General features: G+C 39.7%; 2 protein-coding genes across 3 annotated transcripts in view; one reads left to right on the top strand and one right to left on the bottom strand.

Annotated features, from left to right (window-relative positions):
- Window positions 1-949: 949 nt before the first annotated feature.
- Wdr12 (WD repeat domain 12) lies at window positions 950-23,575 on the bottom strand. 2 transcript variants are annotated; one of them, XM_034497588.2, is made up of 14 exons: window positions 23,426-23,575; window positions 22,788-23,005; window positions 20,404-20,498; window positions 15,992-16,086; window positions 13,698-13,804; window positions 12,281-12,396; window positions 11,252-11,406; window positions 10,013-10,058; window positions 6,352-6,437; window positions 5,065-5,205; window positions 4,845-4,950; window positions 4,591-4,723; window positions 3,389-3,461; window positions 950-1,502 (listed from the first exon to the last, which is right to left on the bottom strand). In XM_034497588.2, the coding sequence occupies exons 2-14, from the start codon at window positions 22,826-22,828 to the stop codon at window positions 1,425-1,427; spliced, it is 1,272 nt and encodes a 423-aa protein (XP_034353479.1). In that variant the 5' UTR covers window positions 22,829-23,005; window positions 23,426-23,575; the 3' UTR covers window positions 950-1,424. The 2 variants fall into 2 exon arrangements, with proteins under 2 accessions (XP_034353479.1, XP_034353480.1); XM_034497589.2 differs by lacking the exon at window positions 23,426-23,575 and having other exon boundaries at window positions 22,788-23,187.
- Window positions 23,477-23,618, top strand: part of Carf (calcium responsive transcription factor) — a 50,357-nt gene continuing 50,215 nt past the window's right edge. The window contains exon 1 of the mRNA XM_034497585.2: window positions 23,477-23,590. The gene's annotated coding sequence lies outside the window, so the exon portion shown is untranslated. The remainder of the gene's footprint in view (window positions 23,591-23,618) is intronic.

Genomic DNA, 23,618 nt, shown 5'->3' with positions numbered 1-23,618 from the left:
GACTCCCAGGCAATGGAGTTGCAGATAGTTGCAAGCTGCCATATGGACGTAGGAAATGGAATCCAGGTCCTTTGCAGGAGCAGCACTTGCTCTCAACTGCTGAGCTGCCTCTCCAGCCTGGCCTTCTCACCTTAATTTTACTCATTTAGGGTATGCATACCAGACAGTTAAGTCAGGAAAGACTTTTTCTTTTGTTTTTTAATAGCTTTTGAGACAGGGTCTCTGGCTGTCCTGGAACTCACAGGCTGTTCTCGAACCCACAAAGATCCACCTGCCTCTGCTTCCCAAGAGCTAGGATCAAAGGTGTACATCACCATTGTCCTGCTATTCAACACATTAACAAATTAACATTTACATTGTTTTAATGCTTTAAACACTCAAAAGTCTTATTTTCTTATTCATCCAACTTTTTAATGTTTTAATTTTTTTTTTTTTTTTTTTTTTTTACTATTTGCTTTTTAATGTTAGATGACTGTTTTTCCCATACTTTTATAAACATTTTATTTTCACAATTTATTTACAGGTTAGTTGTGTGCAAGCCACAGCATGTGTGTGGAGGCAAAAGGACGTGCAGGAGTTGATTCTTTCAAACCTGAGAACTGAACTCAGGTTATCAGAAGTGGCAGCAGGTATCTTTACCCACTGAGCCATCTTGATGACCCTCCTATAAGTTTTCATTTTCCTTATTTTTTTTGAGCCTCATCCTGATTTGAACTAGTTATGAGGCCAACCCTTACTCAAGTCCTAAGCCCCTTGCTTCTGCTTCCTAAATGTCAGGGTTATGAGTGTGTGCTATGATGCTCTATAGCATTATTAGGCTTTTCTGGATGTTTTTCTTCAAATAGCTAACTAAACAGCCAAGAAATTAAAAAAAAATAGTCACTATATTTGTAATGTATCCCTTTAAAAAGTATACTTCACAATTTAAGTTTGAGGAGTCTGCAAAAGGTAAAGAATTCAGGCCACATATTTATTATATTTTATAAACATGAAAGATAAAGATAATAAAATGTAGCCAATATGAAAGATGAACTGTTACCCAAATTTTTAAAAGGCTGCTTCCGGTCTCTGCATTGACAATGGTATCAGAGGATTATCCACTGATTTCTTTCTGAGACAGGCTCGAGTAACCATGGCTGGCTGCCTTTAAGCTCACTATACAGCTGAGGGTGACCTTGAACTTTTGATTATTTTGCTTCCAACCCCTCCCAGGACCTGGGATTACAGGAATGTACTACCATGCCCACTTTTTTTGGGCAGTACTGGAGATAGTATGCAGGGATAGGCCATTTTAGGGAAGCACTCTACCAGCTAAGCTGTATTCCAAACCCTCTTTCCAATTTCATTCACAGTTTATGACAACAGTGAGACACTAAGAATTAGAACACAGCCCAACAAGAAAGTCTCTTTTCAGCCATTCATTTTCAAGCCCCCACATGGGATGTGGTAGGGGAATATCTGTAGGAATACAATTTATTGTCTGCTCCTCCACTCAGAAGTAGCTGTGTAAAAAGAAAGAGAAAAAAGTAAATATATACAGTAGCCAGACACTATTAAATATGACTGATGTTTTTGTTTTGTTTTTGAAGACAGTTTCTCTTTGTAGCCCTGATTGCACTGGAACTCATTCTGTAGACCAGGCTGGCTTTAAGCTCTGAGATCTGTCACCCTCTGCTTCCCTAGTGCTAGGACTAAAGTCATGCACAAGCACACCTGTGGACAGTCTTCATAGAAGTATGTATATCCTGTACTTTGACCATACTCCCCAGCTAGGCCCTCTCTTGCTTCTTTCCCTCCCTTCCCAACAGTCTTCCTTTCATGTCATATATACATATAAATGATTTTATGTATGTATATAAAATGGCTCAGCTTGAAACAGTATTTAGGGGGACAATTAGAACAAACTTCTCTACTATAGATTGAGCATCCTAAGTCCAAAATTCTTCAGTGTAGGTTGGAGATGTAGCTCACAGGTAGAGCTGAGCACAGGTGAGCTGTAGCTTACATGCTAAGCACATGTGAGGCTCCTGGCCAACAGCCAACAACAAAAGCAAACACCCCAACCAGAAAAAGTCCCAAAGTGCTAGAATCTGAAGTTTTTTTAGTGCTGACATGATGCCACAAGTATATAACTGCTCACCTGACCTGATATGACAGGTCACAGTCAAAAGACAGGCATGTTCAGAGTCTTTTATAAGATCACCTTCAGACAATGTGCATAAGACACAAAAGAAGCCAAAGCAAGTTTGCATTTAGATTTGGGTTCCATTCTAAAATATCTCATAAATGTGCAAATATTCCAAGATCTGAAATGCTTCCGATCTAAAGCATTTCAGGTAAGAGATGTTTTCTGAAGACAAGCAGTCATTCACACTATAGCATAAGCTGGCCTCAAACTTGCAGCAATTTTCCTGATTCAGCCTTCCTAGAACTGGGGTTACAAGTGTGAGTTACCACGCCCAGAAATAATCAAGCTTTTAAAAGATAGTATATTATTTGCAGGCAAATTTATACACAAATTGTCCAACAGCTCTAGGACCTACATCTGGAAAGAATTCTTGGATAACAACTTATATACGTACATAAAAATTATTTTAAAATATAATCCATATTCATTATGTAAAATATACCTAGCCGGGCATGGTAGCATACACCTGCAATCTCAGCACTTAGGAAGCTGAGAGTAGAGGCTGCTGTGAGCTTGAGGCCAGCCAGGGATACACAGCAAAACCACGTCTCCCCCCACACCCCCCTCCACCAAGTTCTGGGCCAGTTGGATTTATACTTTAAGTTCCAGGACAGCCAGGGCTACAGACTAAGACCCTGTTTTGAAAAACAAAACAGCCAGGCAGTGGGGCCAGGCTGGCCCTCATGTCTGTGCAAGGTAAACATTTTAATGAGCTGTCCCTCCAAACCAATTAAAAACATGCCTCTAATCCCAGCACTTGGGAGGCAGAGGTAGGTGGATTTCTGAGTTCGAGGCCAGCCTGGTCTACAGAGTGAGTTCCAGGACAGCCAGGGCTATACAAAGAAACCCTGTCTTGAAAAACCAAAAAAAAAAAAAAAAAAAAAAAAAAAAAAAAAGGCCAGGCGGTGGTGGTACACACCTTTAATCCCAGCACTTGGGAGGCAGAGGCAGTCGGATTTCTGAGTTCGAGGCCAGCCTGGTCTACAGAGTGAGTTCCAGGACAGCCAGGACTACACAGAGAAACCCTGTCTCGAAAAACCAAAAAAACAAAAACAAAAACAAAAACAAAAAAACAAAAAAAAACAAAAAACAAAACAAAACAAAAAAACAAAAACCAAAACCAAATAAAAATTCCCACTAACTTTAAACACCAGGATTATCCGCCCCCCTTTTTTCATTAAGTAATTTGTAAATTCTTACCCCTGTGTCTGTCCAGTCCACACTTAGAACTTTATCTTCATGAGCAGCTAGATCGTAGAGAGGAGCCTTACAACTAAAGGTGAAACCAAACATGTTATATGTATTCACTATTTCAATACACACATATGAATAATCACTAATACTTTCCTCAAAACATTACTGGATTTACTCCAGATTTATTACAAATACTCAAGAAAAAATGTTATCCAATTACAGAAGTTTATTCACAATAAGGCCCAGTTTTTCACTTTTGTACTTGAATTTTATTTCAAATCATGGCTTATATATCCTTTGTCTAGTCATTTGTTTAACTCCTACATTTATATTTCTAAGCCAAACCTTTTCCTTGAGCTCGATGTGTGTATGTATGTATGTGCGTGCACACACACACACACACACACACCTATATTTATTTATTGTTGGCTAGGCAATATCTGGATATCAAAACCCTTTCTCCTGCTTTATTAAAAGGTCATAAAAATGGGTTTGTAAGTTGTGTGGTGTTTTTTAAAAAGAGGGGTAAAAATAAGCAATAAAAACATTAACATGAATAAAATGCCTTTGTTCTTGGGCTTTGTATGTATACTTGTGTGCACATGCATGTACAGGTAAACATGTATGTAAGAGGACAAGCCTGGGTATTATTCCTCAAGTGCTATAGACAAGTTCTCTCACTAGCCCGAGATACAACAAGTAGGCTAGGCTAGGCTAGCTGGCAGTCTGCAAGGATTCCCGTTTTGTCTCCCCAGTGCTAAGATTACAAACACAGTTACCACACTTTGTTTTTCTCATTTGGACTCCAGGGCCCTCATGTCTATGCAAGGTAAACATTTTACTGACCTGTCCCTCCAAACCAATTCTGAAGCTTTCTGAGTATTAGATTTTGTCATATTAAGTAGTATAACTGAATATGCATTTGAATAATTATTTCATTCTCTGGATGTAATAATTGATATATCTGTTTTACAGATCATAATCAGGTTTACTTTTAAGATTTCTTTTTTAGTTATGTGAATTTATGTGTCTGTGTGGGAGTATGTACATATGAGTGTGTTTGCCCGCAAAGGCCAGAGGCATCAGGAGCTGGAATTACAGGTGGTTGTAAGCTGTCAAATGTGTGTGCCAGGAACCTAAGCCAGGTCCCCTGCAAGAGCAGCACGTGCTCTTAACTACTAAACCGTGTGTCCAATCCCAGCATTTACCTTCTTGTGTCCCATAGCTTCACAATGTTATCTAAGGAGCCTGAGATCAGCTGCTGTTCATGGGTCGGAGACCACTTCACTGACGTTACCCAGCCTGTATGTGAGGTGAGGGACAGCGACACCAAAGAACCATCTGAATGAAGAAAAAGAAAATGCAATGAATTTTAGGAAAGAAAAGCAGAACATACCTAAAGAATATTTGTAGAAACTTATCTTTTAATTTTTTTCAACATTCCCTACTGGATACAGCATACCTTTAGTTCGGGGATCCCACAGTCTAATATGCCTGTCTGTGCTTCCAGATGCCAAACGTTTACAAAGGGGAGAATAGGAAATACAATTAAATACTTTATTTCCTGTCTGAAAATAAAAAGAAAGAACATTTAACCACAGTGGGCTAAAAGCACCCACCTTTAGAAATTTGTTACCAAAAAGATCACTAATTAGAGCAACACCAAAATTAAGTCTTCTTACCAGAGTTGACTTAAGACCTCCAGATTCAACATCCCACACTCTAATTGTGTGATCCCAAGATGCACTGCAGATTTCTTCGGAATCTGACCAAAGGACTGAGGAAATTGCTTCTGTATGGCCAGAAAGAGTCACCAAGGGTGTCTAGAAATGAAAAACCCCCAAAAGGAGAAAAAAACATTTTCGACACAGAATAACTAAGAAACGATTCTAGGGTCAGGCATAGTGGTGAACATCAACACTCAGGAGGCAGAGGCCAGCGGAACTCTTGAATTCCAGGCCAGCCAAGGCTACACAATGATACCCTGCCAAAATAAAACAGTAGACATTAATGTCCAAAGTACATATGACAGATTTTTTTGCCTAGTGGCTTACTTTGTTTTTATAGTTATCCTCCAACATAGCTATTTGTGTCTTTATTTTATATACGAAGGGATCAGAAAATATGACTCAGGGGATAATGGTGCCAAGGCTGACAGCCTGAGTTTTAACCCAGGGACCCAGAAAACCAGATAGTGGAAGGAGAAACAACCCCCAAAAGTTGTCCTCTGACCATCACACATATGCCCCCCTTTACACAGAAACACACACACACACAAATACTTTTAAAAATTAAAAAATAGAAGTCAGGAGTCCAGAGGGATGGCTCCAAAAGACAAGGGTTCTTATCCCTAAGCCTGATGACCTAAGTTCAATCTCCAAAACCCACATCATGGGAGGAAAAAACTGATCCCACAAGTCGCCCTCTGCCTTCCATACATGCACCTTGGCTCAGTCAAACCCCCACCCTAAAATAAATGTAAAATCAAAAAATAAAAATCATTATTTTATGGCTAGAGGGATGGCTCAGCGGTTAAGAGTAGCTGCTGTTCTTCCAGAAGACCCAGGTTTGGTTCCCAAACCCCAGCCAGGCTGCTCACAACCTAACTCTGGTTCCAGGTGACCTGATGTCTGATGTCCTAATGGACCATCCTGACTCCATCTTAGGATTAAAAGACATCTTATTACAAGGTCAAAATAAGTTCATTCCTGTTTTCTGTAGAACTTGGGTTTACCATATGTTTTGTAGATAAATGATGTGATTATATTTTAATTAAAACAAAACAAGAAAACCACATGCCCTAATCCCAGTATGGGAGATGGTGAGGTAGGTGGATCTCTGTGAGTTCAAGGCCAGCCTACTCTACAAAGTGAGCACAGAGTGAGTTCCAGGACAGCCTGGGCTACATAGAGAAACCCTGTCTTGGGAAGTAAACAATCCCTCCCCAAACAAAACAAAACAAAACTTACTCTTGTTAGTCCCAATTGTTCTGTTTTTTGCTTCTTTCTTGGCCGATTTGTGGGTTCTTCCATTTCATCTTCTTCATCTGTAGGGACTGCATCATAAAGAATAGTATTTAATACTGAAAAATTTAGTCAATATTAATGGCAAACTGGAAGAATGCCTTATTAGGCAATATATATTCCTTGTTATTTTGGTTAACATAAAAAGGTATATAGAAATACTACCTGATCCCTGGAGGGTTGTAACTCAGTGCTAAAGCACCTGACCAGAATGCATGAGGTCCTAGGCTCAAATCTTACTATCAGCAAAAACAAAACTATTACCTGAATTGGCAATCAAACATGGACAAGTGCTTTTTTTTTTTTTTTTTAAAGCATATTAAAAAACTCAAATTAACCAGTTTGAAATCTTACTGTCTTTATGGTCATTGTTATGAATATGTACCATTTTGTCATAATTAGGAAAAACTATTTCCCCACGCAATTCAGATTAAGTTATGACCATATTATATTTATACGATGCAGGAAATGAGATAAAAACTGGTTGGAAGATGTACTTCAGCCATGTTTACTCTCATTAACTATTCCCTTTTTTAAAAAGAAACATGCTTCATAGCCGTTTTTTAGTGCTAGAGACCAAAGCTGGAACCAGGCAAGTGCTTTATCAGTGAGTTACACTTCCAGGTCCTTGATCAATATTCACAAAAGTTATAAAATATTAAAAACTTAATAGTTTTTCAGTCTGAGTGTGCTACCTGGCTAAATGATATATGTATATGACAAAGATGTTCTAAAATAAAAAAAAAGGTAGCCAGGTGGTCATGGTGCATGCTGTAATTTCAGCACTTGGAAGGCAGAGGCAGGTGGATTTCTGAGTTTTGAGGGTAGCCTAATCTACAGAGTGAGTTGAGGACAGCCAGGGCTACACAGAGAAACTGTGTCTCAACAAACAAAAAAATTAAAATAAAAAGATATACATATAAAACCGCTATTTGAGGGAAGACCCTCGAATACCTAGGCACAGGGGAAAAGTTCGTGAACAGAACTCCAATGAATTATGTTCTAAGATCAAGAATTAACAAATGGGACCTCATAAAATTACAAAGCTTCTGTAAGGCAAAGGACACTGTCAATAGGACAAAACAGCAACCAACAGATTGGGAAAAGATCATTACCAATCCTACATCTGATAGAGGGCTAATATCCAATATATACAAAGAACTCAAGAAATTAGACTCCAGACAACCAAATAGCACTATTAAAAAATGGGGTACAGCCGGGCAGTGGTGGCACACGCCTTTAATTCCAGCACTTGGGAGGCAGAGGCAGGTGGATTTCTGAATTTGAGGCCAGAGTCTACAGAGTGAGTGCCAGGACAGCCAGGTCTACACAGAGAAACCCTGTCTCGAAAAACAAAACAAAACAAAAAAACCAACCAAACAAAAAAAAGGGGGTACAGAGCTAAACAAAGAATTCTCAACTGTGGAAACTTGAACGGCCAAGAAGCACCTTAAGAAATGCTCAACATCCTTAGTCAGGGAAATGCAAATCAAAACGACCCTGAGATACCACCTCACACTGGTCAGAATGGCTAAGATCAAAAACTCAGGTGATAGTAGATGCTGGAGAGGATGTGGAGAAAGAGGAACATTTCTCCATTGTTGGTGGGATTGCAAGCTGGTACAACCACTCTGGAAATCAGTCTGGCGGTTCCTCAGAAAACTGGACATAGCATTACCTGAGGACCCAGCTATACCACTCCTGGGCATATACCCAGAAGATGCTCCAACATATAACAAGGACATATGCTCCACTATGTTTATAGCAACCTTATTTATAATAGCCAGAAGCTGGAAAGAACCCAGATGTCCTTCAACAGAGGAATGGATACAAAAAATGTGGGACATTTACACAATGGAGTATTGCTCAGCTATTAAAAATAATGAATTCAAGAAATTCTTAGGTAAATGGATGGAACTAGAAAATATCATCCTGAGTGAGGTTACCCAATCACAAAAGAACACATATGGTATTTACTCACTGATAAGTGGATATTAGCCCAAAAGCTTGAAATAGCCAAGATTCAACTCAGAGACCACATGAAGCTCATGAAGAAGGAAGACCAAGTGTACATGCCCAGGTCCTACTCAGAAGGAGTAACAAAATACTCAAGGGAGCAAATATGGAGACAAAGTGTGGGACAGAAACTGAAGGAGGGGCCGTCTGGAGACCATTCCACCTGGGTATCCATCCCATGTGCAGTCACCAAAGGTAGATGCTGATGTGGATGTCAGGAAGTGCATGCTGACAAGAGCCAGATATATCTATCTCCTTAGAGGTCTGCCAGAGTCTGACATATTCAGAGGCAGATGCTCACAGCTAACTATTGATCTAATCAAGGGGTTCCCAATGGAGGAGTTAGAGAGAAGACTGAAGGAGCTGAAAGGGTTTGTGGCCCCATGAAGAGAACAACAATACCAACCAACCAGAGCTCCCCAGAGTCTAAAACCACCAGCCTGGGAACACATAGGGAGGGACCCATGACTCCAGCTGCATATGTAGGGGAAGATGGCCTTGTCAGGCATAGGTGGGAGAAGAGATCCTTGGTCCCCATAAAGGCTGGACACCGAGTGGTGGGGAATTCAAGGGTGGGGAGGTGGAAGTCGGGGGTAGGTGGTGGCACATCCTCATAGGAGGAGGAGGAGGAGGGGGAATGGGATAGGGGGTTCTTGGGTATGGGGGGGAATGGAGTAAGGGGATAAAATCTGAAATGTAAATATAATATCCAATTTAAAAAATAGGATATACATATAAAACCGCTAATAGCTGGTACCTAACAGTACCTCATTTACCTAATACAATAGAAGAATCACACATTTCACAAAAAGAAAACAATTTAAACCAAATTATTTTTTTTCAAAAATTTGATGTGTTTCCCCTTTCTTTTGCTTCCCCATTAGCATTTCCTAACTTCTTTCAAGAATCCTTCCTCCTTCAACTCTGTTTTTAATCTATATTTTCAAAAATGGTACATGACTATAATCCCTAAATCTGGGATGCAAAGGCAGGGGGATCACATATTTGAGTTCAGGATGGTCTATACAGCCAGTGCCAGGTTCCAGGATAGTGAGGGATATATACAAGACCCTGCTTTAAATTTTTTTCTCTTTTATCCATGTTTTGCCTGCATGTATGTGTGTGTACCCTATGTGTGCCTGGTGCCCAGGAGCCAGAAGAGGGTGTCAGATACCCTGAAACTGGAGTTGATGATGGCAGAGGGCTGTCATGTGAGTGCTTGAATTAAATCTGAGTCTTCTGCATGAACAACAAGTACTTAAATCACTGAGCCATCTCTCCAGCTACTCAAAAATCATTTTAAAATAATGTGAGCTAATAGTATTCAAAAAAACAATGTATAGATTTTTAGTAAGTGCATTCTGAGATCTAAGATATATTTGTCATACATGTAGCAATTCATTGACTGTTAAATAAAAAGGTGGTAGGGTTAAAAAAACAAAAAACTTAAAACAGAAATTCATGTCACACTTCTTTTTGTATATATTAAAACACAATGGTCTATTTTTACAGCACATATGAACTATAAAAGTCCCTCACTGAAATTATAGAAACATCATTAATAAGTCAAGTTATAAAAAAAAATGTATACCTGTAGACCAGATCTTTAGCATCTTATCCCAGGAGCCACTGCAAAACTAAATAGACACATATGAGGAAAAAAGCATATGTAATAAATTATTTTCCCTGCCCCCACTTTTACAGGTTCTGAAATCTCTCCTAGATAATCATACTCATGGCCTCCTACTACTCTGGAAGCTGTAGCCTCAATCTCCATGGCAACACTCTTATGTGGACCTGAGTCCTGCACAGCTGCTTAGATCAAAGCGGGCAGCTAACGCACAGTACATTAGTAGGTCTGCTCTGCTTCTAGAACAGATTAGCCATGAGAAATGAAGTTAGGCTTTCCCAACAGGAAACAAAAGTTTTTTTCCCCAAGGGACAAATGGTATAGTATCTAAAAACTATTAAGCATAATAATAGTATCTAAGTATATGTAGAGAATATAATAGTATCTAAGTATATGTAGAGAATATAAAGTTCAGAATGAACAAAAGTGATTTGGGAATGTCACAATCAAGTTTTCTTTTGAGCTTTAAGAAGTTGAAGATAAGTTTCTGCATATACATATATAATATATATATAAGCAAAAATAAGGTCTCCTAACTACCTAGCCAAAACATAAGAAAGATAAATTCATTTAAATTTGGATTCAACAACAATAAACTCAAAACATAACAATAAACTCAAATCATAAATTTTTATCTCTTAAGTGCATCAAACATTGTCCCTCTGAGTTGCAGAACACTTTTAAGTCTGGAATTCTCTAATGCAGCGTAGAGAACTTTAAAAGGCTGAGAGAGTTTGCAGCTCTTCATAAGTCAATGCAGTTGTTGGCTTCTGGTTTGTATAACTAACTTAGCATTTTGATCATAAGGAATAGGGTAGCCTGGATATGGTGGCTCATGCCTGTAATCCCAGTGCTCAGAAGGCCGTAGCAGGACAATAAGCAGGGACCCAAGGCCAGACTGGACTACATGGGGAGAATTCCAGAACAACCTGGGGCAGGGTGATAAGCTGTCTCAAAAAAACAAAAACTAAGGGACTAGTTTACTTGATTTCTTTTTCTTTTAATTCAAATTTTAAAATATAATTTATATACTAAAAACAGACTCAGTGTTTGAAGAACTAAAGCAAATCTATCTTATTCTATGGCTATTTACTTTGAGTCTAAAGTCTTAGTATTTTTAGCTTCTGATTATTATGCAAGTTAGACAGCACTAGGATGAATACAGATACATCCAACAGTGATAGCACAGTGGCTGCTCACCTTAGTTCCTGAGCTATCGACTGCGATGGTGTCCACACTCCCAGCATGGCCTCGGCAGCAGTGCAGAGCTTTCACTTTGTTCCTCTCTACACTCCACTCCCACAAGACAATGGTCTGGTCCATCGAGGCTGTCAGCAGTAAGCAGGACAAACTGTCTAGAACAAAGAAAAACAAGAAACAGTACAGAATCTCAACTGCATCTTAGTCTTTATCATTCAGCATTCTTGTAAATGTTTTAATAGCAATCAGATGGAGTGCTTTTAAAAGAGACCAGACATGGTAAACAGGGAAAATTCTTAAGTCAGGCTTAGTAGTGTGCATGTAATCCTGGCCCTCAGGAGGCTGAGGCAGAAGGGCAACAGGTTTTAGGTCTGTCTGGGCTATAAAGCAAGTCCTGGGCTAGCCTAGGCTACACAGTGAGAACCTGTTACCACCCCACCCCTCCAAAAAAAAAAGAGAGAAGACGCTTTAAAACAGGAAAAATGTGTTCAATACATTTAGTAACTTGAAAATGTACACTGATCGTTTTGGTAAAGATTTACTTTCATAAACTTATAAATTTGGAGCTAATATGTGGCTCAGGGGCAAAGTGCATGCCCAGCATGCACAAACCCTGGGCTCAAGTCTCCAGAACCACGGGAAAACAAAGAGCAATCTATGGAATTTAAAAATATAATTATTGGGGCTGGAGAAATGGCTTGGTGGTTAAGAGCCCTGGCTTCGTCTCTAAAGGGCCCAGGTTTAATTCCCAGCACATGCATGGTGCCCACAATTACCTGTGACTCCAGTTCCAGGGGGTTTGTGACACAAGGCACGCACATGATGCACATATGCATGCATGTAGTAAATACTCATATGCATAAAATTAAGTAAATCTTAAAACATATAATCCCTTCCTTCTTGGTTACCACATTTCTGAAAGATCTCATAGCAACTGAGGCCTGAAGCATTTCGCAGCCAATCACTCTTTTGCTACAGTAAAATTAGTTCAATTTTAACCTCTTAAATCCCTCTGAAGTAGAATCCTACCTTTTTTCACCCAAGCCACATCTTTCACAACATCTGTATGTCCTACAACTGTCATTATTGACTTTCCTTCTAAGGACCAGATCCGAGAAGTCTTATCATAAGAACCAGACAGGATCCTACAATGATATAAAATACAAAAAAAATTTAAAAAAAAAAAATGACCTTTGACACTTTTAAAATCATTTATGGCAACAACAAAGTAAACTTAGACAGTAAACTCTTCTTCTTATGAAGAACAAAATTTCAAAGCAAAGCAATAGATCAGATGTTATACTATTTTTACATTAAAAATATGGTATTTCACCTTTGTTTGCTGTAAATTTCACTAATGCAATGAAACTGCTTATAAAGCCTAACAATCCTTAATTAATCACTGAAAACTATTAACGAGGAAATGGGGATGTAGCTCAGTGGTGGATGGAATACTTGCCCAGCAAGCAGAAGCTTCTGGGTTTGATGTCCAGCGACAGACACACAGACAGACAGGACATACAAACCAAGACACACACACACACACACACACACACACACTCACACACTCACACACACAAACACACACGCCACGCCACGCCACGCCACGCCACGCCACGCCACGCCAAGCCAAGCCAAGCCAAACAACCAAACCAAACCAAACCAAACCAAACCAAACCAAACCAAACCAAACCAAACCAAACCGGAAAAAGCATGAACAAGATAAGACAAGCCAGGCATGGTAGTACACCTTTAATCCCAACACTTGGAAGACAGACACAGGAGGAGTTGAGTTCAAGTCCAACCTGATCTACATAGGGAGTTCCAAGATGGCTAAGCAGTAAAGCACTTGCCAGAAAACCCAGTGACCTGAGTTTAGTGCCCAGAACCCACGTGAAGGTAGACCCAACTTGATAGAGTTGTTTTCTGACGGCCACGTTTTACACACATGCACAATGGCATGGGCATGACTGACATACACTCATAAATACATAAATACATAAAAGGAAGGACAGAACAAGCTACCAGTAGGATGATGATCAGCAATAGGTGTTTGCTCTATGATTTGCATTCATACCCCTATGACCCCAGGCTGCCCATGTTAGCTCTACAGTAGTATGTCTGCAGCTTCATGGTAGCAGGCAGAAATAGCCATAAAAATGAATTTTTCTCCTCCATGAAGATATCTTTGGCCTTAAATATCAATGACTGATGACTTATATAGAATATAAATGTCACACCACAACATTTTGAAACAAAGAAACCTACTAATAAACACTTGTTTTCTTGAATGCACTGGCTGCAAAAAGCCTGCTTGTTGTGGCCACCAATATACACAGCACAAATTATTTTTATGAAGAAAAAGGAATCAGAAAGAAACAGTCACACTATAGATGGTAAAAACTGAAGGAAGTACAGAAGACAAAAGCACACTCCCATGGCTTACCATTCTTCTGCCCCTTTGATTGAGCTGATCCAATCATCATGGAACATGCACTGCTCTGGCTGGGGTGCGGTGTATTTTTCCACATATTCTAGTTCCACAACCTCTTCCTAGTCACAGAGAGGACAGAAAATAAATTGGGGACAGTTTTAACATATTACCTTGAGGACAGAAAATCTGGGAGCCATTTAAAAGTTAAGATTTCATCTTGGTGTAGTACTGTGTGCCCCTTAATCTTACTTAGTTCTTGGGAGGCAGAGACAGGTGGATCTCTGAGTTCAAAGGCAGCCTAGTCTACAGAGTGAATCTCAGGACAGCCAGTGATACACAGAAAAATCTTGTCTCAAAACACCATAAAAAATTTTTTCCCACCCCTTTGGTCTCTTATTAAGTTAAAATTATAAAAGTTAGTGGCCTTAGAAAACTTACATTACAGGCTGGAGAGATGTCTCAGTGGTTAAGAGCACTGTCTGCTCTTCCAGAGGTCCTGAGTTTTCCCAGCAACCACATGGTGGCTCACAACCACCTACAATGGGTTCTGATACCCTCTTCTGGTGTGTCTGAAGACAGCCATAGTATACTCACATACATAAAATAAATAAATAAATCTTTAAAATGTCTTCTTTAAAAAAAAACAAAAGAAAGAAAGAAAGAAAGAAAGAAAGAAAGAAAGAAAAAGAAAGGAAGGAAGGAAGAAAGAAAGGAAAAGAAAGAAAATTTATATTACAGCTGGGTGTGGTAGAACACACCCTTAGTCTCAGGAGACAGAGGCATGCTAATTTCTGAGTTCAAAGCCAGCTTGGTCCACAGAGCAAGTTACAGAATGGCCTGTTTTGAACCCCCTGCCCCCCCCCCCCCCAAAAAAAGGATGGCTAAATTGTTAAGTTTACACACACACACTCGCACACACACACACACACACACACATCTCATTTATCTATTTTGTGTGTTTGCACGCATCCATGAATTCCACAGTGGAGGTCAGAGGACAACTCGCAGGAGCTGGTTCTGTCCTTCTACCACATGGGTCCTAGAGATGAACTCAGGTCACCAGGCTTTGCAGCCAGCGACTTTACTCAGTTAGCCATCTTCCTGGCTCCAAATATTCCCCAGTTTTTCCCAGACAGGGTGTCACCATATAACCTGGTTGGTCTGGAACTCATAATATAAACCAGGCTGGCAATGAACTTAAAGAGACCTGCCTACCTCTGCTTCCTGAGTGCTGGGATTGTACCATTACTCGTGGCTGTATTCTTTTTGGTTTAGATTTTATTTATTTTGTGTGTATGGGTGTTTTGTCCGCATGTATGTCTACCATGTGTATACAGTATTCAAGAAGGCCAGAAGAGTCCGATCCCCTGAGACTGTTACTGACAACTGTTAGCTTCAATGTGGGTGCTGGGAACTGAACACAGAACCTCAGGAAGACCTGCCAGTGCTCTTAACCACTGAGCCATCTGTCCAGCTCCTAATGATATATATATATCATTATATATATATATTTTTAAATATATATATATATTTTGTTTTATATATATTAAAATATATATATTATATATATTTTATATATATATAATATATATATATAATATATATATATATTTAAAGATTTATTTATTTTATTACTTATACAAGTACACGGTAGCTGTCTTCAAACACACCAGAAAAGGTTATCAGATCCCATCACAGGTGGTTGTGAGCCATCATGTGGTTGCTGGGAATAGAACTCAGGACCTCTGGAGGAGCAGTCAGTGCTTTTATAACCACTTATCCATCTCTACAGCCTCCTATATTCTTAATTATAAAAACATCAAGGAAAGCTAAAAAATTACAGGGAGAGGTATCACAACCACTATAACCCAGCCCACATTTCCTAAGGTGTGTGCAGGTATGCTGTACTCCTGTTCAGTAGTACATACATGTATTCTTCTCACTCATGCTTTTACAAACTTAAAGACTATATCAACTTATTTGCATTTTTAAAATAAAATACTCTTAGAGGGGGTCTACAAGATGAGTATATAGAAACACAAATTCAAATTTCTGGTGAGTGGGCAAAGGCGCTTGCTAAGAAGCCTGAGGACCCACAATAGAGAACTGATTCCCACTACTTGTCTCCTTACCTTCACACGCAGGATATGGCAACTACATATACCATACAATAGATAAGTAAATGCAATTTTAAAATGTTTTCTAAGACCCTTGGATGTTGAAAACAATTTAAACTGATTCTATAAAGATTCACGCATAATATTTTGTAATGCATTAAATCAAATAGAAGCAGTGCTCGGACTTACCGAGGAAATGTTCTCCAGTTCCATGTGTTTGACCAAGGGCATTCGAAGAAATTGGCCCTTGATAAGGAAATCAAACTCGACATGTTTGTGGAGATCTGAAAAAAAAAAAAAAAAAAAAAAAATAGGGATCTTCGAATATCAGTGCTGTATGTATGAGAACCCTGAAGCAGTCAAACATACAACACTCACTGAGGCCTCGGTTACTCCACAACTTCTCATGGGATAACAGACAGATGGTATATTCTAGCACACTGCATGCTTTTTGTTTGTTTTTGAGTCAGGGACTCTTGTCTTGAGCACCTGACTCTGTCTCCTGAGTGCTGGGATCAAAGGCATATGCCACTATGCTACTCGGCTACATGAATTTTAAAGAACCAATATACTTTGTTCTGTTGGCTTATTCTAGGTTTTATGGCTGTTGTAATTATTTAGGGGCTGAATATAGGCTGTATACATGCTATGCACATGTTCTGCCACCAAAGTACTACACCCTACTAATCACATTTCTTTTGTTTTAAATGACTGGCTTACTGAGCACAACACAGACAGCCAACAGGCCAGACAGCAGCTAAACAGCGCCTGCAGCCCATTACCTGATTTTTATTATTTTCTTTATTCTTTTTGGTTTTTCAAGACAGGGCTTTACTGTATAGCCCTGGTTGTACTGGAACTTGATCTGTGGAGAAGCTGGCCAAAACCTCAGAGATTGGCCTGCCTCTGCCCCCTGAATGCTGAAGTTAAAGGTGTTTACCACTACAACCCAACCATTACCTATTTTTAAAGAAACTTGTTTTACAGAAAATTTACAATATGCACAAAAGTAGAAATAACAGTGAACATCTATATCCTATTCCAATACCAAGTATCTCCTATATAATCAGCTCTATATTGTCCTGCTAGCCTCTTTTAAAGTAAACCTCAGAAATTACCATTTTGTTTGTAAATGGCTTCATTATATATTTCTAAAATATAAAAACTTAAAACACAACGTTAAAATATTAACTATGTTACTATCAAATAGTCACTCTTCATGTAGTTTTTACTAACTTAACTTACATTTTGAAACTGGGTCCTACTGTGTAGCCCACACTGGCTTCAAACTCACTACACAGCCCAGGCTAGCCTTGAACATGGCATCTCATTGCCTCAGTCGACAGAGGTAGGATTGCAGGTGTGTGATATTGCGTCCAGTGACTCAGGTTTTAGAGTAGGTTTTTTAAAGCCAGCATCCAACTGATGATTACATGTCTTTCAATCTTTATAATCTTCCTCCTTTTTCTTGTCATTTCTTCACTGAGCAAAGTGGGCCAATTATCTTTCATTTCTTACATTCTGGGCTTAGTTAATTATATCTCCAAAGTGTCTTTTTACTTTTTAAGTTTATTTTCATTATTATCTTGGGTATGTATGATGGGTGTTTGTGGCATGTGTGTCATGGCACCCATGTGGAGGTCAGAAGACAACTTTGACTCTCTTCATTTTTACTTGGGTTATGAGGATTAAACTCAAGTCATTGAAAGAGTTAAAAAATTTTCAAAAAGTCCTAGCAAGCTGAGCGGAACCAAGAGTGCAGGTCAGCTTGTTTGTGAGCTCTGTGTTTCAAGAACTTGACTGACCACAAGATAGATGGTTGAGTACGAATAGGCTCTTGAGAATAACCTATACAACATGTTCCCCATGACTGTTCTTGGACCCTGTCACAAACTGAATAATGGGCTGGGACTTTCCACAAGTACTTTTCAATAACCCCCCTTCAATCCCCCTGGGTTGTGGTTCTCTCCCCTGGGTTGTGGTTTTTGCCTTCATATACCCTATACCTTCAAAGCTCAGGGTCAGACCCCACTGCCCCTGCATGGGTTACAGGTCTTGACCTCAGCATACTGATCAAAATATACCTCTTGCTGATCATATCGAGTTCGGTGTCTTGTGAGTTATTGGGTGGCTTTGAATTCCTGAGGCTTGGGTGAGGTCCTCCCTTCCTGGGGGTCTTACAACATCAGGCTTATACCACCAGACAATGAGTGCCTCTGGCTATCTGAGCTATGTCAGAGTGCTACAAAGTATCTTTTAATATGTTCCTCTATCTCCTCCCCACCATATCCTGTACATGTATCTTGTACACTGGAAGGTTTTCACAGGGAGTACTGAATATCTCCTACTGTACCACATCAACATGAATCCATTAACTAGTTTTTTTTTTTTTCATGTGTGTGTGAGCACACATGGGTGCATGAGTGTGGAAGTTCAAGATTGATGTCGAATGTCTTCCTAGCTCATTTGCCACCTTAATATCAAGGCAAGGTCTTATTGAACTCACATCTTGATGTTTCACTAGTCTTACTGACCAACTTGCTCTGGAGACTCTCGTCCCTGCTTGTGAGTGCTAAGATCAAAGGCAGGTTACCACACCAACCTATCCTGTATGTGGAGGCTGGAGATCTGAACGCGGGTTTCCAAGCTTTCACATAAATAATTTATTCACTGATCTATCCCAGTCCTCAGTTATGGATTTTTTAAAGTTGCTGAAATTCACCTTTAGGAACAGTCTGACTGCATCCACCATAATGTTCCCTGTCTACTATTAACCTAGCTAATGGCTGTAACGATTATTTTTATTTTTTTTTTCCCCTTCCCTTCTTCCTCTTGCTCCACCCTGCTTGCTCTGGACACCTTGAAAATACTATGTATCCTTAAATGAAAAAAAAAAAAAAAAATCGCAGCTTTTTATCAATAAATAGACTACAGGTCCTACCCATCCCCTGACAAACAAAAACCTGTATGTATCAAAAGCATTATCTCACAAGTTATGGTGGTACATGCCTTTAATCCCAGCACTCGGGAAAGCACAAGCAGGAGGGTCTTTCACTGACTTTGAGTCCAGCCTGTGTCTACATAGTGAGTGTAAGGAGAGCCAGGACTACACAGTGAGACCCTATCTCAATTAAAAAAAAAAAAAGAAAGCAGGCAAACATAAACCAAAAGCACAATCTCACACTTAAGAAAAAGCTATGAGACTACTTGACAAAGAAGGAGCACTTCAGTTATAACTCTCACCTACCCACCCAATGCTTCAAGTAGGAGAGACTTAAGAGCTTCAAAGCATTAGAGACACTGGCACAGGAGCAAATTCTGTTTTTTTAAAGATAATATTTTATATAACTTTTAATTTCTTACATGTTTATGAAATTTGATTATACCAATTACTTTTTGGTAATTCTGAATTCTGTTTTTTGTTTGTTTGTTTTCTTTTCTTTTGTTTTTGAGACTGTTTTTCTCTGTGTAACAGAGCACTAGAGCACTGGATGCCCTGGACTCACTCTGTAGACCAGGCCAGCCTTGAGTTCACAGAGATCCATCTGCCTCTGCCTCCTGAGTCCCGGGGGCCTGCTTGGCTGCCATCACACCCAGCCTTTTTTGGGTAATTTTAAACAAGAAACAGCAGTATTACTAGTGACATTTTGTTACTGCATAAAATAAATGCTGTTACTTGCTTTTGTACATCTTTAGCAATAACAGGGCCCAAGCTTTAAGATCCTTGTTTTATCTGGCACAAGCACAATTCCTTTGGTTACCATAACTAGCATACACTAAAATCTCTACTCCTAAATTACAAATACCTTACCTACAAATAATCTTAAAAAGCAGATTAAACAGGAAATTTTTTTCAGAAAACTTTTTTTTCTCTTTCAAAGCTTCCACCAGAAAAATCTGTATGTTATAACTAATGTATTTTGTTGTAAAAGTCATGTACTAAATACCAAAAATGGAACTTAAAAAAAAAAAAAAAAAAGTTGGGCTAGAGAGATGGCTCAGCGGTTTAGAGAACAGCCTACTCTTTAGAGGTTCTAAGTTCAATTCCCAGCAACAACATGGTGGCTCACAACCATCTATAATGGGATCTGATGTCTTCTGGTGTTTCTGAGGACAGCTACAGTGTGCTCATGTACATAAAATAAATACATCTTAAAAATAAAAAAAAAAAAACAAACAAAACCCCATGCATTTAAAGCTGGGTTGTGGTGGTGCTTACCTTTGATCCCTGCACTCTGGAGGCAGAGACAAGAGGATCTTTGTGAATTCAAGGGCAGCCTGGTCTATAGAGCAAGTTCCAGGACATACAGGACTACACAGAGAAAATACACAGGCTACACACTGTATTGAAAAACCAAACCAGCCAGGCGGTGGTGGCGCACGCCTTTAATCCCAACACTTGGGAGGCAGAAGCAGGTGGATTTCTGAGTTCGAGGCCAGCCTGGTCTACAGAGTGAGTTCCAGGACAGCCAGGGCTACACAGAGAAACCCTGTCTCGAAAAACCTAAAAAAGAAAAGAAAAACCAAACCAAACCAAACCAAACCCTATTAAAGTGTAGCTGTTGGCACTGTGCCTAACTTCTTAGAGCATATATACTCACCATTTTTGGTCTCCAGCAATTTATTGATAATGTTACTAAGGTCGGCGACTTCAGAGGTGGCAGGGATTGAGAAAGGAACATCATCCACTGCGTATCTATAAAAGGAAATGATATGTTACATCACGTCTACAGATGTGTCTACAGATATATTGGGTACTTCATGCGAGACATGATACAAGGCATAAGTGAAATGATGGCTTTACCCTTTTTTTTTTTTTTTTTTTTTTTTTTTTGGAGCCCTGGCTGTTAAGGAACTTCCCCTGTAGACCAGGCTGGCCTGGAAATCACAAAGATCAGCCTGCCCGAGTGCTAGGATCAAAGGCATGTGCCACCACAGCTCTTTTTTCTTAAAAGAATAAGGAATGTGTACACGGTGTCCTAAATGATGAGGTGATCAAAGATAAATCAGGGAAAAGGGGTGGAGTTCAGGACCCCAAAGGATGCACAAAAAAGATCATTCTTAAGTCACAGCTATAGGTAAGGGAAGGGTAGCCTGGAAGGAACACGTGGGAAGCCAACAACAGCACACCAGAAGAGATGAGACTAAAGACATGTAGAGTGTTTTAAATCCTGTATACTTTGAAATAGTTTTTAATTCTTTGTGTAGGCCACAAGGAACCACTGTTGCAGTCCAAGTTAAGGTATAATAGCAGTACTCTGTTTAGTGAGATCTTTATAGCTGTGCAACAGACTGGATCAGAAGAATATGACCAGAAACAGGAGTCTCAAAGAGAAGAAATATATTTGCAAATTATTTAGTAAGGAACTTGTATCCCCAATATATAAAAAACATTTACAGTTCAGTAATTAAAAACTTTCCAGAAAAAGAGCAATGACCAGCAGATACAAGACCAAACACTTGATATCCATAAGGGTACAAATCAAGTGTTGGTGAAGATACAGAGAAGAATCTTCATCAGTACTAGTGATGATGCAAAACAGTAGTTATTTTGGAAAACAGTGTGCCAGTTCCTCTAAAAGTTAATGTGGACTTACTATTTGACCCAAGAACCACACTTTTAGGTACACACCAACAAACAATGAAAACACATGTTCACATGTTCATAGCGTCATGGCCTTTAATACCAGCATTTGGAAGGCAAAAGCAGTTGGATCCATGGCTCTGAGGCCAGCCTTGGCTACACAGTGAGATCCAGGCCAGCCACGGCTATACATGTTCACATAAAAACTGTACATTAATGCTTACACAGGCACTATTCACAATAGCTAAAATACTGAATGTCTAACTGGACAATAAGAGAAACTGAGCCATACAATTTGGCCATAAAATAAAGTATGATATTCTGTCCTATGAATAAATTTAAAAACAAACAAACAAACAAACACACACAACCAGGCGGTGGTGGCGCACGCCTTTAATCCCAGCACTTGGGAGGCAGAGGCAGGCGGATTTCTGAGTTCGAGGCCAGCCTGGTCTACAGAGTGAGTTCCAGGACAGACGGGACTACACAGAGAAACCCTGTCTCAAAAAACCAAAAAAAAAAAAAAAAAAAAAAAAAAAAAAAGAAAGGAAGAAAGAAAGAAAACCACTAAAAAACAAACCACAGTAAGCAAGGATGCCACCCACAAAAGACCACACATTTTGTATAATTTCATTATAAAAATGTCAAGAATAGGCAAATCTACTGTTTCAGTTCCCCCTTGGCCTCCTCTGAGATGACTGTAACCCATGAGCCAAATAAACCCTTTCCTACCCAAGTTGCCTTTTGTCAGTGTTTTATCACAGCAAGAGAAACCTAAGTAGGACACACACATAAAATACACCTAATAAATGGAACACTGAATTGGCTTCATACTAATTAAAAAAAAAAAAAAAAAAGCTCTACAAACCCCATACCCAGTTTCTAGACTGTTTGAAAAAAAAAAAAAAAAAAAAAAGCAAATGAAGTTGTGCTTTCAGAAACCGCGAGACACCATTAACGGACAGACTATGAACAGAAGCGCCACTGTTCAACCCTCAATTTACTAACATGACGTGTGCAGATGCAGAAAGCAAACTCGAAGCCCTGTTCCCTCCACACACACAGGTCCAGTTAGGAAGAGCTCAGGAAGGTGGGTAGAAAAACGGAAATTCAAGAAGACGTGACCACCGCTTCTAAGACAGGGCAGAAGTGCGGGGCACGTGAAAGGGAGGGCGAATTAAGTCTTATTTTTTTAATCTGGCAGTCAGCTTATCTAATTTGCATTAAATCCTTTTAATTCCAGCCAGATAATTATTAAAGTTCTTTTGACTTTGACTTCTTTAATGTATATACCTAGTGAAAACAGCAAGATTACCCGGGACTACAAGGTCCAAATCGAAGGAGTTTTCAAACGAGATCGGCTCCGGGAAGACAGGGACAGAAGCTGGAACCCTTACTTACTTCTTGTCCTCGGTGTAGAAACGTGCCTGGAGTTGTGCCATGGCGGAAAGTACACACGAGCCTTCTCCACAAAATGTATGCGTTGTATCAAGTAGCTCTAAGGTAGACAGCGCCGCAAGCGCAGTAGAAGCTAGGCTTCAGTTATCTTCCTCGGGTTTTTACAGACCTTACCACGAGGTTCTATTTCCACCGGCGCCCAGCCCGCACACATCAACTACCTATTCCGAGATTTAGGAAACATCGATTAGTAAAGCATAGTCTTAAAAGCATCTAGTCCTCTTAATACTTTAATGTTTCTTACTATTATCTAGATCCGTAATCGATTAGGAAAATAAAGAAAAGAACTAACTTAAGCCTAATTTTAAAGGGTGTCTTTAGACCCAGAGCCTTTAGATTCAGCGCTCAGGTACTACAAACCCCAGAAGGAAGCGCGTTTCAGACCCTTTGAACACTGGGAATTGTAGGTTTTATTTATTTTGCCACACCGTACTTAGGTTCTCATATCTGCTTTTAAAACCCCCTTCTCCGGGCAGATATTACATTTCCTGCTTCTTTACTCTGAGTGACAAAGGTCCCACCTGTTCTTTTTCTATGCATTGTTCCACCAGCCAGATTCAGCTGAGACCATGTGTTCTTACCTCAGGCTTCAGAGCGGAAATACGGGAAAGGAAAACGAATCGGAAGAGAACTGGACGACGGTGGCCGAGAAGGCTCCAATCTGATGGACCTGCGCTGCGCCTCCAGGAGGGGTGCGCCTGCGCATTGTGCTGGTCTCCACGCCAGGGCCTCGGAGCCAAGACGAGGTTGAGTAGTCTCGTTTTGAATTTTCTC

This window comes from Arvicanthis niloticus, chromosome 3 (genome assembly GCF_011762505.2).
Source record: "Arvicanthis niloticus isolate mArvNil1 chromosome 3, mArvNil1.pat.X, whole genome shotgun sequence".
In the NCBI taxonomy this organism is placed as follows: Eukaryota; Metazoa; Chordata; class Mammalia; order Rodentia; family Muridae; genus Arvicanthis; species Arvicanthis niloticus.
Note: the sequence above shows the minus strand (reverse complement) of the source record. Positions and strands in the feature narration are given on the sequence as shown.

What these genes read in the sequence shown, in the direction of transcription:
- Wdr12 (XM_034497588.2), bottom strand. Translation starts at nt 22,828, where the DNA reads ATGGCACAACTCCAGGCACGTTTCTACACCGAGGACAAGAA. An exon ending in ATCAAAGGGGCAGAAGAATG is followed by an intron (nt 12,397 to 13,697) that starts GTAAGCCATGGG and finishes ATATCATTGTAG; the next exon opens with GATCCTGTCTGGTTCTTATG. An exon ending in GCTAAAGATCTGGTCTACAG is followed by an intron (nt 6,438 to 10,012) that starts GTATACATTTTT and finishes TTTATGATGCAG; the next exon opens with TCCCTACAGATGAAGAAGAT.